General features: G+C 44.0%; 1 protein-coding gene across 1 annotated transcript in view; it reads right to left on the bottom strand.

Moving 5' to 3' along the window:
- Nucleotides 1-14943, bottom strand: part of LOC141256769 (rho guanine nucleotide exchange factor 40-like) — a 170556-nt gene that overhangs the window by 107051 nt on the left and 48562 nt on the right. Inside the window, exons 5-8 of the mRNA XM_073671194.1 lie at nucleotides 7642-7756; nucleotides 2811-2907; nucleotides 2562-2651; nucleotides 930-1037 (exon numbers count right to left, since the gene is read on the bottom strand). Of these exons, the coding sequence (XP_073527295.1) occupies nucleotides 930-1037; nucleotides 2562-2651; nucleotides 2811-2907; nucleotides 7642-7756 (410 nt within the window). The remainder of the gene's footprint in view (nucleotides 1-929; nucleotides 1038-2561; nucleotides 2652-2810; nucleotides 2908-7641; nucleotides 7757-14943) is intronic.

Raw genomic sequence — 14943 nt, forward strand, 5'->3', positions numbered from 1 at the left:
TAGCAGCCTATCAGTAACCAATGAGCACTTTCTCCTACTACCAGAAAAAACGCTCATTGGTTAAAGCACGCTCCTGTCACAGAGCCTCTGCCACTGACAGGCTCTCTAATAACTAATGAGTGCTCTCCTTTGCAGCGAGGGAAAGTGTTCATTGGTTACTAGGCAGCACAGTAGCTGCCGGTCCCCAGCGTTCTTCACACCGACACAGATGATCACACACGCATCCGATCAGGTGTGGTGAGCTTCTGGTCAGCACTGTGCGGGCTACAACTAGCAACCAGTTGGAATACTACTCATCTATACACATTAAGGCTCAATCATCTGAAAGATACTGACACGTAGTATTAAGAGGTCTGGATATATTTAGAAAGAAGGATATTTTGGAACATTTGATGTTATTTTTAATCACATGTAGCACTACAAATGCCCATCTTTTTAATTTCTCTCTTTTTCTGTTATTTCCAGGCAGTATTTTATAATCTACAGGGTCAATAATAATTGTTTTGGCCCATGCTTTTATCAGTTTAACAGCACTGTGCATCAAAACATCATCAAATATATCAAACTATGTAGGAGGAAAAAGTAAAACATGAAGCTATTGTTAATGACATTGCATATAAAATTACAAGAATATTTTCCTCAGCATGAACACAGCGTATTGATGTGGACAACTAACAGACAGAAAGACCCCATCAAGCCAGATGTGACTATTTGGTTAAGTTTCGTCTCTGTATTCTCTTACAAACCATCAGGTTTTGACTAAGTCTTTCATAAATCAGGATTAATCCAGGACTGGTGTGCTTTACGGCCATGTGATGTATGTTTACTATCTATTCTGGTAATGACAGTTTCATAAACAGCCTTTTTAGATTGTTGATGATGCATGGACCTTAATGAGCCTAAAACACACACAAAGCTTTTCATCTCACCCGCTGGCTTCTCACACAGTCATTGTGTACATATGGCCTTTCTCCCCCCAGACTTTCTGGCAGTTCTTCTGCTTCAACATACTTTGTCAGCTCTGATGTTTCTACAATCTATAGGATATAAAGAGGAGAATTATGATAAAATCATCACAGACAAGACACAGAAACAATTTATTTTCATGACGGTGATTTACTATAAATACTATTTCATTTTTCTGCCTGAGCTCAATTTTTTTTTCTGTCTGAAATGTCTGAGTCAAACCAAATGTTGACATATAAATGAAAGTGCAGATTTTCCGTCCTAGGGGAAAGTTTCCTTATTCACGGTTAAGCTTATTGCTGCAAGGTCCAGGAAAAATTTCTGGAATATGGAAAGACTGATGAAGAATCATAGGTGTGTGCTTGTCAAATAAATCCCACCAATGCCATACTTTGTGTTGGGATATAAGAAGAAATTACACTTAAATGTATAAGCACCTCTGCACATCAATCTGCAGATTACAAATAGATTTTACATGAAAAAGTTGATTACTTCTATAAAAACACGGCATTACTCATCTAGCACTGAATCGGAGAAACAGTCTTGTTATAGTCTGAAACTGTATTCACAATTTTCTAATGCTGGAGCTGAAATCTTTTAGCTTCCTTGTTAGCTAAGGGTAATTGCCAAACGCAATTCAATGGCAATAGGGCTAGCTATTCTATGCAGTATGCACATGAAGAATAAACATGCGTATTCCTTTTGAGGGTGATTTAGCTCCATCACCATGTATAAAACACACTATTCTCTTCTTGGGTGCTGAATGGTAGACAATTTAATAAGGATTTAGGCTTTACGGCTCGCTCTCGTTTTTGTAAAAAAATCGCTCCGATGTTGATCCAGAAAAGCAGGAGGAGTATTATGCGAGTGTCATGCGAGTACAATGAGATTTTTCTCAACTAGCATCCGTATGCAATCCGCTTTTAACATCAGCTTTTACTTATGGTAATTCTCTATGTAATTTAAAGCTAGATAACAAACTACAATCTTAGATATAGATAGATGTCAGTGAGATATATAATCAGTGCTTTGCGGGGTCCTCCTTATTTATAATAACCAGCTAAGGGAAAGCAGACGGCTATGAGCTGGTCTTATTAGTCTGGTAGGGAGCCAGTAACCATGTAGCTTCCCAGTCTATTAATATCAGCTCACAGCTGTTTGCGGCGCCTCTACTGGTTATTAAAAAGGGGGACTCCAAAAAAAAATACCGTGGGGTTCCCTCTATTTTTAATAACCAGCAAAGGCTAAGCAGACAGTTGCAGGCTGATATTAATAGGTTGGGAAGGTCTATGGATATTGGCCCCTTCCCAGCCTGATAAAACTAGCCCTCAGTCACCCCAGAAATGGCGCATCCATTAGATGGGTCCATTTTGGCACTTAGCCTTGGCTCTTTCCGATTGCCCTGGTGCGGTGGCAATCGGGGTAATGGTTTTGGGGCTGATGTCAGCTGTGTAATGTCCGCTGACATCAAGCCCAGGGGTTAGTAATGGAGAGGTGTCTGTCAGACACACCATATCACCTCTATCGCCATATTACTTCTAACTCTGGTTTAATTATAATCATTCATACAGTAAGTAAGGACGGTATATTCTTACCTGTGCATCAGAAAGATCGCTTTGTACTGGAGCAGGGTTTCCTGTATCACAAACTACTAACGTGCACTTTACACAAGCATGAATGGAGTCCTGGAAATAAAATATATTCTATGATAAAAACCAGCATTGGCATGATACAGAATTATATTCTTACATCATACTTAAAACATTTGGTTCAGCAGCCTGCAGATGCTTCTTCATAATGTGCTATAAATTTGTTACTTGTTAGACACCTCCCACTAACTTTACCTTGGTTTCATGAAGCAATTGAAGGAAAGTCTCCGAGTCAGAAGTGCAATCTCGAAGATCCACAATGAGGGTCAAACCTAAATCGCGTAGATCAGACCTAAGATATATAGGATAGAATAAAAATCTACAGACACATTTCAGGATGAATATATTAACCCCTTTACCCCCGAAGGCTGTTTGAACGTTAATGACTAGGCCAATTTTTACAATTCTGACCACTGTCACTTTATGAGGTAATTACTCTGGAACGCTTCAACGGATCCCACTGATTCTGAGACTGTTTTTTCGTGACATATTGTGCTTCATGATAGTGGTAAAATTTATTTGATATCACTTGCGTTTACTTGTGAAAAAATCGGAAATTTGGCAAAAATTTCCGAAAATTTTGCAATTTTCAAACTTTGAAGTTTCATGCCCTTAAATCAGAGAGATATGTCACACAATATCGTTAATAAATAACATTTCCCACATGTCTACTTTACATCAGCACAATTTTGGAAACAAAATCTTTTTTTGCTAGGAAGCTATAAGGGTAAAAATTTGACGAGCGATTTCTAATTTTTCCCCAAAAATTTACAAAACCATTTTTTTAGCGACCACATCACGTTTGAAGTGACTTTGAGGGGCCTTTATGACATAAAAGGCCCAAAAGTGACACCATTCTAAAAATTGCACCCCTCAAGGTGCTCAAAACCACATTCAAGAAGTTTATTAACCCTTCAGGTGCTTCACAGGAATTTTTGCAATGTGGAAGAAAACAATGAACATTTAACTTTTTTCACGAAAATTTTACTTTAGTCCCAATTTTTTTTTATTTTCGCAAGGGTAACAGGAGAAAATGGACCCCAAAATTTGTTGTGCAATTTCTCCTGAGCACGCAGATACCTGATATGTGGGGGGAAATTATTGTTTGGGCGCACGGCAGGGCTCAGAAAGGAAGGAGTGACATTTTGGAATGCAGACTTTAATGGAATGGTCTGCGAGTGTCATATCGCAATTGGAAAGCCCTTGATGTGCCTAAACAGTGGAAAACCCGCACAAGTGATCCCATTATAGAAACCAGTCCCCTCAAGGAATTTATTTAGATGAGTGGTGAGCATCTTGAACCCACAGGTGCTTCACAGAGTTTTAAAACTTGGATCCGTAAAAATGGAAAAAATATATTTTTCCCACAAAAATGTTGTTTTAGTTCCAAATTTTTTCATTTTCACAAGGATAGCAGTAGAAAATGGACCCCAAAATTTGTTGTGCAATTTTTCCTATGTACGCCGATACCCCATATGTGGTCAAAAACTACTTTTGATGCACAGTGCAAAGCTCAGAAGGGAAGAAGAGCCATATTGGAGTTCAGATTTTGCTAGACTGGTTGAGGGTGCCATGTCACATTGGCAGAGCCCCTGTGGTGCCAGAACAGCAGACCCCCCATAAGAGACCCCATTTTACAAGCTACACCTCTCAATGAATGAATCTAGGGGTGCAGTGAGCATATTGACACCACAGGTGGATCACAGAATTTTATACCACTGGGCAGTGAAGAAAAAAATAATTACATTTTTAAAACCAAAATTTTGTTTCAGCCCCAGATTTTACATTTTCACACTGGGAAATGGGTAAAAATGGCACCAAAATTTGTCCCACAATTTCTGCTGAATGTAGAAATACCCCATGTGTGGCTGTACAGTACTGCTTAGCCACACGGCGAGACTCTAGAGAGACGCAGCACTATTGCCTCCTGGAGCGCAGATTTTTATAGAATAAGTAAGGCTCCATATACAGAGCCCCTAAATGCTAGATTAGCAGAATTCCCCCTCAAGTGACCCCATTTTGGAAATGATACCCCTTTGGGAATTTATCTACAGGTGTAGTGATGATTTTGACTCCATGGGTTGTTTCCAGAAACAAGCAGCAGTGAATGTTGCTGAGTGAAAACTGCAAACTGCCGTTCTAGTAACCAGTAAGTTGTAGTCACCAGTACGTTGTGCCCAGCTCGTGCTTCTGGAGACACGCATCTGTAAATTAGGCAGGCTGTCATCGCTACAGAAATGCCAAACATGTGGACGCTAACTGCAGTTTAGGCACACACTGGTGCTCAATTTCTTTTGGGTGGCGATGAGCCATGGCGCTTTTCCAGAGCCTTTGTGCTACCAGTAATGTGGAAGCCCTTATATTTCCGATAACTGATGACGGACCTGAGTGGCGACTTGCTTTTTTTTGTGGATTGAGTTGAATCTTTTGTTGGGAGCATTTTACATAACATTTTGGATCACATTTATCCTGTGCTTTATGCTGAGCATATCGGGGTTTCCATCTAAATCTCTGAGTGACGTGATTCAGATGAACCCCCTAGGGATCCATTCACTATAATGAGGCAGCAGAGTTACTCTGGACTCTGTCTGGCCTCTGTTCAGCATCGTCCTTTTCAGAAGTGCATAAAACTGTGGGTGACAGCACTTTTATGAATGCCTAATAAAAAGACAAGACGCCGACAGATCACAGGCCAGACAGCATCCACAGTTCCTCCATCTGCCTCATTATAGGGAATCTACGGCCGGGGGTTCTGTCTGAATCACGTATTTCAGAGATTTACATGGAAACCCTGGTGTAAGAGCTCAGCGCAGGATAAATGTGAGCCGAGCCTTACTGTGATCTTTGAGAGGCAGAATGAACAAATCAATAACAGGTGAAGAATTGGTTTAATATATTTTTTTACACCGTTCCTCGTGCGGTCTAATTCATTAGGCGACTTTATTCTTCGGGTCGGTGCGATTACAGCGATACCAAATTTACAGCGGGTTTTTATGTTTGGCTGCTGTAACACACTAAAAGATGCCAGATTTTGAGAGCTATAATTTTTCCATATTTCGGCCGACAGAGTCATGTGACGGCTTGTTTTTTGAGGGACGACTTGACGTTTTTATTAATACCATTTTTGGGCATATGACATTTTTTGATCGCTTTCTATTCTGATTTTTGGGAGGCAGAATGAACAAAAACCAGCAATTCAGGAATTGTCTTTTTGTTTGTTTTTTATGTCGTTTCGCATGTGGTAAAATTTATAAGGCAGTTTTACTCTTCGGGTCAGTACGATTACAGCGGTACCACATTTATAGCATTTTTACACAATAAAAACTATTTTATAGAAAAAATAATTATTTTTGCTTCGCTTTATTCTGAGAGCTATAACTTTTATATTTTTCCGCTGATGGAGCTGTATGACGTCACGGGGTCTCCGCTCCAAAAGCAGAGGGGCTTTCTTCTCTCCGCCTGCACGCTAAATGCTGCGATTGCAGCATTTAGCAAGTTAGAGTGCCAGGAGCGGTGAGACATGAAGTACCAGTGTGAGACATGAAACTAACACAGCACAGTACAACTGAACTTTGTCTCATAACAAAAAGGTTAGCAGCTGCAGCTTTCACAGCTCTGCTTTATTACAACACAATTGCAACACTGTCTTGCCTGTGAGATGGAAGCTGAAGCTGAGAGGAACCTGCAGATGTGTCAGTTATAACCACACACAGCTCTGCAGTGAGATCAGGAGAGCAGAGAGCGGCCATTACACTGGTAACGCCTCCTTTTATTTAAAATAAGCTCTGTGTCAGATTGTCATGCAGATCAGTCTCTCTGGAATAAGACATCAAGGTATTATTTTATTCATCTTCCTATGACCTACATGCCCATATAGACGGCTTCAGAGGGTTGATCCTACTGACAGATTCCCTTTCAGCTTTTTTTTAGTAAAAAGGTTCTAAGGGCTTGTGTAGACGTCCGTAAAAATTGGACAAGTGTTATCCGTCATTTTGACAAATAGCACTCGTCATCATGTTATTCTATGGGGACGTGCACATGTCCGATTTTTTTTCCTGAGACCAAGTGGTCTGATGAAAAAGAAATCGGAGCATTCAAGAGTTGCATCCGAGTATCGGATCGAAATCGGCCATTCATGCCTAGGGTCAATGGACAAATAAAATAATCAGACTGCACTCGAATTACATCAAAGTGCAGTCCATTTTTCACGGATTGACAGGATGTAGAAGATAGAGATTTTTTTTTATTATTCTCCAAGGAAAATTGGATCACACTCTGATCCGAAAGTGTGATTAGAATAATTGGACCAATTTTCTCATGACAGAAAAATGGTCATGTGACCCTAGACTGATAGCGACTTTTATGCTCATCCCTTAGTCATTATTTAATTTGAACCTTTTTCAACTATACTTGGTTTTGTCTGTATTTTTCTTTGTTCAACAATGTTGCCATAGTTTTTCTAACGCCTGATTCAAATGTCCAAGATTTTTCTCGTAAATAAAAACACGAAACTCTGATCCAGAACACTGATGAACAACAGTCCATCAAGGTTTCGTCAGCATGTCAGTTTTTACCATCAAAGTTTCATCAGTGTTTTTCCCATATGGAAAAATAAATAAATTGCAAAGCTTCTCCAATAATTACAATGTTAATCACGGACAGCACACAAACTGCACACTGATGTTATCCTTGTGCTGTCCGTGATTTTCACAGACCCATTGACTGATATAAGTAATTTTGATTCATTACTTAGATCAAAAACGGACATGTCTTTGTGGTTTTTTGCAGGCCATGTGGCCGCAAAAAAATCATGAACATGTGAACAGCTCAATAGACTATAATGGGTATGTGTTCTATCTGTGAAAAACACATATAGAACATGTACGTGAAAAATGGATGTTTGAATGAGGCCTTATCTAGTGGTGCTTTAAGCCCTTGCCCAAATATTACTGAATTAATATTCTTTTTGGACAGTTCTTTATCTGCCCTTGTATACTTATACATCCTTCCCCCATGTAATCTTTACCTGAGAAGAGAGAACAAATATAATATTGCTTCCTGAACCATTTTCTGAGTGTATTCTGCCACGGCTTTACATGGAGATACAATTAACAGTGCTCTCTTTTCTCTGTCTTGTGCACCTACACAGAAACACAAAAATAATTAATGAGAGATAGCTGGCTAAGTTGTTCTGAAAGAACTGGGTCCTCATGTATAGAAAGTAGTGCAGACAACACTACAATAGTTCCCATAGCAATCAGCCCTTATTCTAACCTTTCCACACAAACAAAATAAAACTTGTCATTAGATTTTGCTGTAACAGTTACGCATAAGCGAGTACAATGCTGTGAAAAAAAAGTACTTGCTCCTCACCCATTTTTTCTGCTACACAAATGTTTCAGATCATCTAAAAAATTTTAATTGAAGTTAAAGACAACATGGAGAAACACAAAATGCAGCTTCTAAATAAAGATAAATGAAGATCTAATCAAAACTCATATCACCCATGTGTAAAAGTAATCCCCCCTAAACGTAACAACTCGTTGTGCCATCCTTCATTATTTTAGGCCAATTGTTGCCTTTAAAAAAAAAGAGTTGCGTTGAGTTGACAAGCTCAAGTTAGGCACTGTGAGACATCTAAAGAAGAAAGGGTACAAAGAGAGAGAGCGCAAAGACCAATAGAGTTTCACCTGTAGACATAGGAATGAATAATAAAAAGGTGGTGCTCACCTGGTTTGGTTGTGTAAGGACACAACCACCATAACGTATAAAAAGCAGCTGCAGCGGATCTCCAATGGGTGTCCCACAGGACCAGAATAAATCCAAAGGCGGTGAAAGTAGAGATATATGTCCGCGCCGCTGAAAGATCCTCAAGTCAGGAACAGGAACAGGATATATCTGTTGGTGCCCTGATGAAGGGGTGTGGAACACCCAGAAACGCGTAGGCATTTACCAATAAACAAGGATATTATTACATGTTCCTGACTTTAGGATCTTTCAGCGGCGCGGACATATATCTCTACTTTCACTGCCTTTGAAAGAAGAAAGGGAGAAGGAGAAGCCGACCATAAAGTCCCAAATATCAAATGTAGTGAATAATTTCATATTTATTAGCAACAGGTGACAACAATGAATAGCAGATCAAATACATGATAAAAATAACTAAAAACATCTAAAAACAGGGGCGAGTGTCCGATATGATATTCCGTGTGGGAGGAAAAAATGTATAATAATTGAATAAATAGTCTATAAATACATTAGATAAATAATTATAAATAGTAAATAAAGTGCACAAGGAGATGTATTAGAAAGTGTCAGTGCTATGAGTATTTGGATGTCTACCCCAAGATTGTATACAGAGTATATATAAAGATATATAACAAGTCAATAGCAGCATCAATACATAATATATGTTTATCAATATATATATACTAGGGAGACAGGGCAAAGAAAATCAATGCCTTACTCAAGATACCAAAGAAATCAGCAATGCAAGTGCCTGAGAATAAATAATAAGACCAATGTGCACCTGAGGTATATAGCTATCCTAGCATAATTAACAAATAGTGAAATTGAAATATACCTACAAGTAGGTAGTGAAGGGCTCCCACAGACCAGACACGCGTCCACCCCGACGCGCGTTTCGGCAAGCGCCTGACGACGCGCGTTTCGGCAAGCGCCTGACGAAGCGCCTGACGAAACGTGCGTCGGGGTGGACGCGTGTCTGGTCTGTGGGAGCCCTTCACTACATACTTGTAGGTATATTTCAATTTCACTATTTGTTAATTATGCTAGGATAGCTATATACCTCAGGTGCACATTGGGCTTATTATTTATTCTCAGGCACTTGCATTGCTGATTTCTTTGGTATCTTGATTAAGGCATTGATTTTCTCTGCCCTGTCTCCCTAGTATATATATATATTGATAAACATATATTATGCATTGATGCTGCTATTGACTTGCTATATATCTTTATATATACTCTGTATACAATCTTGGGGTAGACATCCAAATACTCATAGCACTGACACTTTCTAATACATCTCCTTGTTGCACTTTATTTACTATTTATAATTATTTATCTAATGTATTTATAGACTATTTATTCAATTATTATATATTTTTTCCTCCCACATGGAATATCATATCGGACACTCGCCCCTGTTTTTAGATGTTTTTAGTTATTTTTATCATGTATTTGATCTCATTGTTGTCACCTGTTGCTAATAAATATGAACTTATTCACTACATTTGATATTTGGGACTTTATGGTCGGCTTCTCCTTCTCCCTTTCTTCTTTTGGTGTTTTTTCCGATTGTCCCTTTTGCTTATATTGGTCCTTTATTCTGGTTGGTTGAATATTTATGAACTTTATATTTATATACTTATATTTATTTCCGCCGGAAGTATATCTTGTTTTTGGTCTCCTTGTTTTACTCTATCACTGTGAGACATCTGTAGCTGGCGTTCAGATAAATGACAGCTTCAGCCTGACTGGTAGCTGAGAGGAACATTACTGTACTCTCATGTCCCCATTGTACTTTGCCAAATTGTGCTGCATAGCTGGAAACATGTTTTACCTGCTGTGGAGGAATTCTTTGTAGAATTGTTTTCATTTGGCTACATTGGTGGGTTATGGAGCATAAACTACCAGTCTAAAGGGAATCTGTCACCAGGTTTTTGCCACCTAATCTGAGAACAGAATAATGTAGAGACAGAGACCCCGATTCCAGGAATGTGTCATTTACTGGGCAACTTGCTGTAGTTTTGATAAAATCACTGTTTTATCAGCAGTAGATTATTACTAAAGGATTAGTAAACCTGCTGCTGTGTAATGCTTCATATTCATGAGGTCTGTATAACCCCCCCATCCCCCACGACACCACTGATTGCCAGTATTCTGCCAACGTACAGTGTAATTAAAGGTGGAGCCGAATGGGTTAATTCCTGTGCTGCCTAGACAGGGAAAATGCTGAAAGATGGAGTCAAAGACCTGTGAAGACTAAATGTGGTTTGTCAACGTGTTTTGAAGTACACTTCTTCTTCAGGACAAATTATAGTGACCGGAAGAAGTGTGCTACTTAGAAATGCCTTGACAAACTGCATGTAATCTTCACAGGTCTTTGACTCCATCTGTCAACATTCTCCCTGTCCAGGCAGCACAGGAATTAACCTATTCGGCTCCACCTTTGATTGTTCTTTATCCTGTGGGTCTGCAGCAGCATGTGTCGGAAGTGCATTAAGGCTGTGTTCACACGATGCGTATTTCATGCGTTTCCGCGGCGTTTTTGCAGTTGCGGAAACGCATGAAAAACGCATGGTAGAAGGGCAGCAATGTTCCCCAATGGAAATCCGCATGTGCTGTGCCCATGATGCGGATTTTTCCGCAGCGTTAACGCTGCGGTCAAAAATCCGCAGCATGTCAATTAATTTTGCGGAAACGCGGCGATTTCGCCGCCATTGACTTGCATTAGAACGTGCCAATTCCGCAAGACAGCATTTGTACTTGCGTAATTGGTGCGTTCTAATGTGCGGATGGTACCCGGGTGTGGAGGAGAGGAGAGTCTCATCCACACCCAGGTACCATTGAAAAAGCTGTAAAAAGAAGAATAAAATAAAAAATAAATGTATTCTTACCATCTGTCGGCCCGCGCAGCGCTCCCGCTTGGTTCCCGGCACTTGCAGTGAGTTGTAGGACCTGCGGTGACGTCAGAGTCATGTGACGGGTCACGTGACGCTGACGTCGGCAGGTCTTTCAATTCAAAGTTGCCGGCAGCCGGGAGAACGGAGTGAGCAGGACAGCGCGGGCCATCGGAGGTAAGTATATACACTCTCTCGGTTCACACTGTATAAATCCATGCTGTTTGCATGGATTTATACAGTGTGACCTAGTTATCAAGCACTTTCCAGGTGATGCTAATGTAGCACCCTGAGGATTCGGCTGCTACAGGGGTATTGCACCTCAACCCAGAGGTGTGATATTCCACTCCCGGGTAAGGAAGGAGTGTGGAACTGAGCTCAGATAGACTGCATGCACTACATACATCCCATTCCAGAGGAGCAGGCCGACGGTACTCCCACTTAGAAATGTGCAGGTACAACCGAGCCTGTTCCTGGCTGGAGTGGGAGGGGGGTGGTACATCCCATGTAGTGTAGGGGCAGATAGGGGGAGCAGTCTGGGTAGTGATAGGAGCTCATTGGGTGCTGGTCACCTGAGCTCACACATAGAGGGATATATAAGGAGGGCACCAACTTAGATCAGGGTCAGACGCTGAGAACAAGTCCGTTGGAGAGAGAGAGAAGGAAACAGCAGCCCTGGAGAGAGAGAGAGGAGAAAGAAAGAGAAAGACCCAGAAGGGGAAGACTGAAGGGACCCAAGAACCCAAATTAGAGCACCGGGTGAGGAGTCAGCAAGAGGGTACCGGAACCCAAGCTGGTGGGGGCAAAAACAATCCCCAGCCAGAGACCGGAGACCGTGGGCAGTGTCTGTCACGGTCACCCACCACATTCACCCCGAAGGCACACCACGTGGAGGGTCAGGGAACCCAAGGCCAAGGGTGTCCCAAAAGAAGGCCCGAGGGAGCTGGACCTAGGTGAATCACTGGTGGGGACGGCTGAAGAAAGGACAGAGGGAGAGCTCAGGGCCACGCTCCGGACTTGTTTGGGGGTTGGCCGGATCCAGGACCTGGTGGACGCAGCACGGCTCGGGTGGTCACTAACAGCTGGAGTGACCGAAACATCAGCAGTAAGTAAACTCCCTTAACTGCACAACCCGAGTCTGTCTTCATTGCCGGCTGCACCGCACCACCACAACCCCCATCCTCTGCGCCTGTCCCCTCTGAGGCTATACCCCTCCCGTTGGGGGTTATCCCACCAAGCTGCGCATCCACCATCAGCCTCAGCGGACCCTGCTGCAGCGGCGGCCACAGTGACCGCATCACAACGGGTGGCGTAGTCGACACAAAAGAACTTTAATAACATCTGTAGGACTGCCACATAACACTTAGCTTGACGCCCTGGGCACGGGACCGGGTCTCAGCCGCTCGGAGACTACAACCCCCCCATCTGATCCGGTGCCGGGTATTCCCCTCAAAAAGGAATATGTCCCAGGGGGCGCGTCAACTTTGGCGTAGTCGGCAGGATTACGTGCCCGCAACACCCGGGTACTGCGTGCCTGAAGAAAAGTGCAAGTTTACCTCAGAAAGAAGTCTCCCGCCGGTTCCGGAGGGTCCACGCCATCGGACTCCATCACCAGTCGTTTCCCGCCGATTGTCCGCCATTTCCAACTTGTTCCCGCCATCTGCAGAGTTTCCCGCCACTGGGCGACGCTTCCCGCCAAAACCGCAGATTTCCCGCCTTGGAAGAGCAGCGGACGCCATTATGGGCGTGCCAAAGGAGGGCAGGAGGCCACCTCCCATCGTGGGCCAGGACAGAAAATGGCGCCAAAAGTGGAAACCGCCCCCACCAACAGAGACTGTGATGCTGGAGGTGTCTGTCAGCGTGAAAGAACTCCCCCTGGAGCTGACAGTCACCGAGTTGCCCCGGGACCGCCCTCTAAGTGGGAGGAGACGAAAGAGAAGAAAAAAGATGGGTGTCGCTTGGAGCAGTCTGGAGCGAGCGCACCCGGAGGCAAGAGGTCTAACAAGGAGTAGCGGAGAAGCTCACCCGGAGATGGAGAGAAAGCAGAACAGCACCGGCCCGCTGGCCAGGAGTCTGCTAGAGACCGAGGAAGAAGAGCAGAGCAGCACCGACCCGTTGGTCAGGAGCCTGCTGGACACCACAACCCCGCTAGGTCTAGCGGAGATCCTAGCGCAGCTCCCCCGAGACCGGGAGTGTGCACAAACTGCCCTGGAGGGCCTCGCAAGGAGGATGGCCCGGGTACAGCGCGAGATACTGGCGGAGTGGAGCCGGGAGATGACCCAGCAAGCAAAGACCAGTCAACGGAGCACGCTACCCTGGAAGAGGAAGCAGACCGCCTCTGAGGATGGCGCGGGAGGACCCAAGGCCGGAGACGGCGCCGAGGAGGGAGCCGAACGCATGGAGGCAGGTAAAGGGGACGCCTATACCCCAAGCCGTGACACCGCTTACCTGCCCCAGCTCCCCGTCGCAGAGCCCGAAAGTCCCCCTGCTGTGCCCGAAAACGCCATGTCACCGACGCAGACTAGGCCCCAACCGGAAGCCGCCGCCGCGACCCCTGTGACGTCACACGCCTCGACCCCGAGCGTGACCAGGCAGGAAGTACCACCAGCCTGGTCGCAGGGCCTAGAATTCCCGGGCGTCGCATCACCAACAGCGCCCCCTACCTCCGCGGAGCCTCCGGCCTGGCCGCAAGGCCAGGTAGCCCAGGGCGCCGCCGTCCTAACGGTGCCCTTCACCTTCCAGGTGCCCCAGGCCTGGCCGCAAGGCCTGGGCAACCCGGGCGCCACCACCACCGAGCCCGCGCCCGTAAAACCAAGGGTGCCGCGTCTGGGAGGAGGAGCCAGAGGACCCGGACGGGTCTGAAGAAACATCATATCAAGAAAGAGCAGGAGGAAGACGCCGTTGAGTGCGGCAGAGCAGGAGTTGTGAATAGTTGCCCAATCGGGGTATATAGAAACTGAAACTGTTGCTGCTAAAATAGTCCCCGTTGGGACCAGTGAACAGTTTAACCCGTGTGTCCCCTACCCAAACCAGGCTGAGGACTGTGAGCAGCCATCCCTTTCCCTTTACTTGGCCGGGGACTGAGAACGGCCAAATTCCCCTGTATATAGTTGCGCTTCCTAAAGCGCCCCCTACCGGTTTTATAGGAGAAACCATTTTTCTAGAAAGACTGTCGCACTTTTCCCGGACACACGTTGCACAGTGTCCGGAGGAGGAACCTGAAACCAGAGACGACGAGAATGTTTATATGAAAAAGTTTTATATATATATAATGTTTTACATGTTTTATATGTTGATATAAAAATTTTGTATGTTTTTGGTGTTTTATGTCTTACAGCCCGAGGACGTGCTGTGATTTACCAGGGGGGAATGTAGCACCCTGAGGATTCGGCTGCTACAGGGGTATTGCACCTCAACCCAGAGGTGTGATATTCCACTCCCGGGTAAGGAAGGAGTGTGGAACTGAGCTCAGATAGACTGCATGCACTACATACATCCCATTCCAGAGGAGCAGGCCGACGGTACTCCCACTTAGAAATGTGCAGGTACAACCGAGCCTGTTCCTGGCTGGAGTGGGAGGGGGGTGGTACATCCCATGTAGTGTAGGGGCAGATAGGGGGAGCAGTCTGGGTAGTGATAGGAGCTCATTGGGTGCTGGTCACCTGAGCTCACACATAGAGGGATAT

Source organism: Phyllobates terribilis, unplaced genomic scaffold (genome assembly GCF_046119375.1).
Source record: "Phyllobates terribilis strain yellow unplaced genomic scaffold, ASM4611937v1 Scaffold_1__5_contigs__length_1240528914, whole genome shotgun sequence".
NCBI lineage: Eukaryota > Metazoa > Chordata > Amphibia > Anura > Dendrobatidae > Phyllobates > Phyllobates terribilis.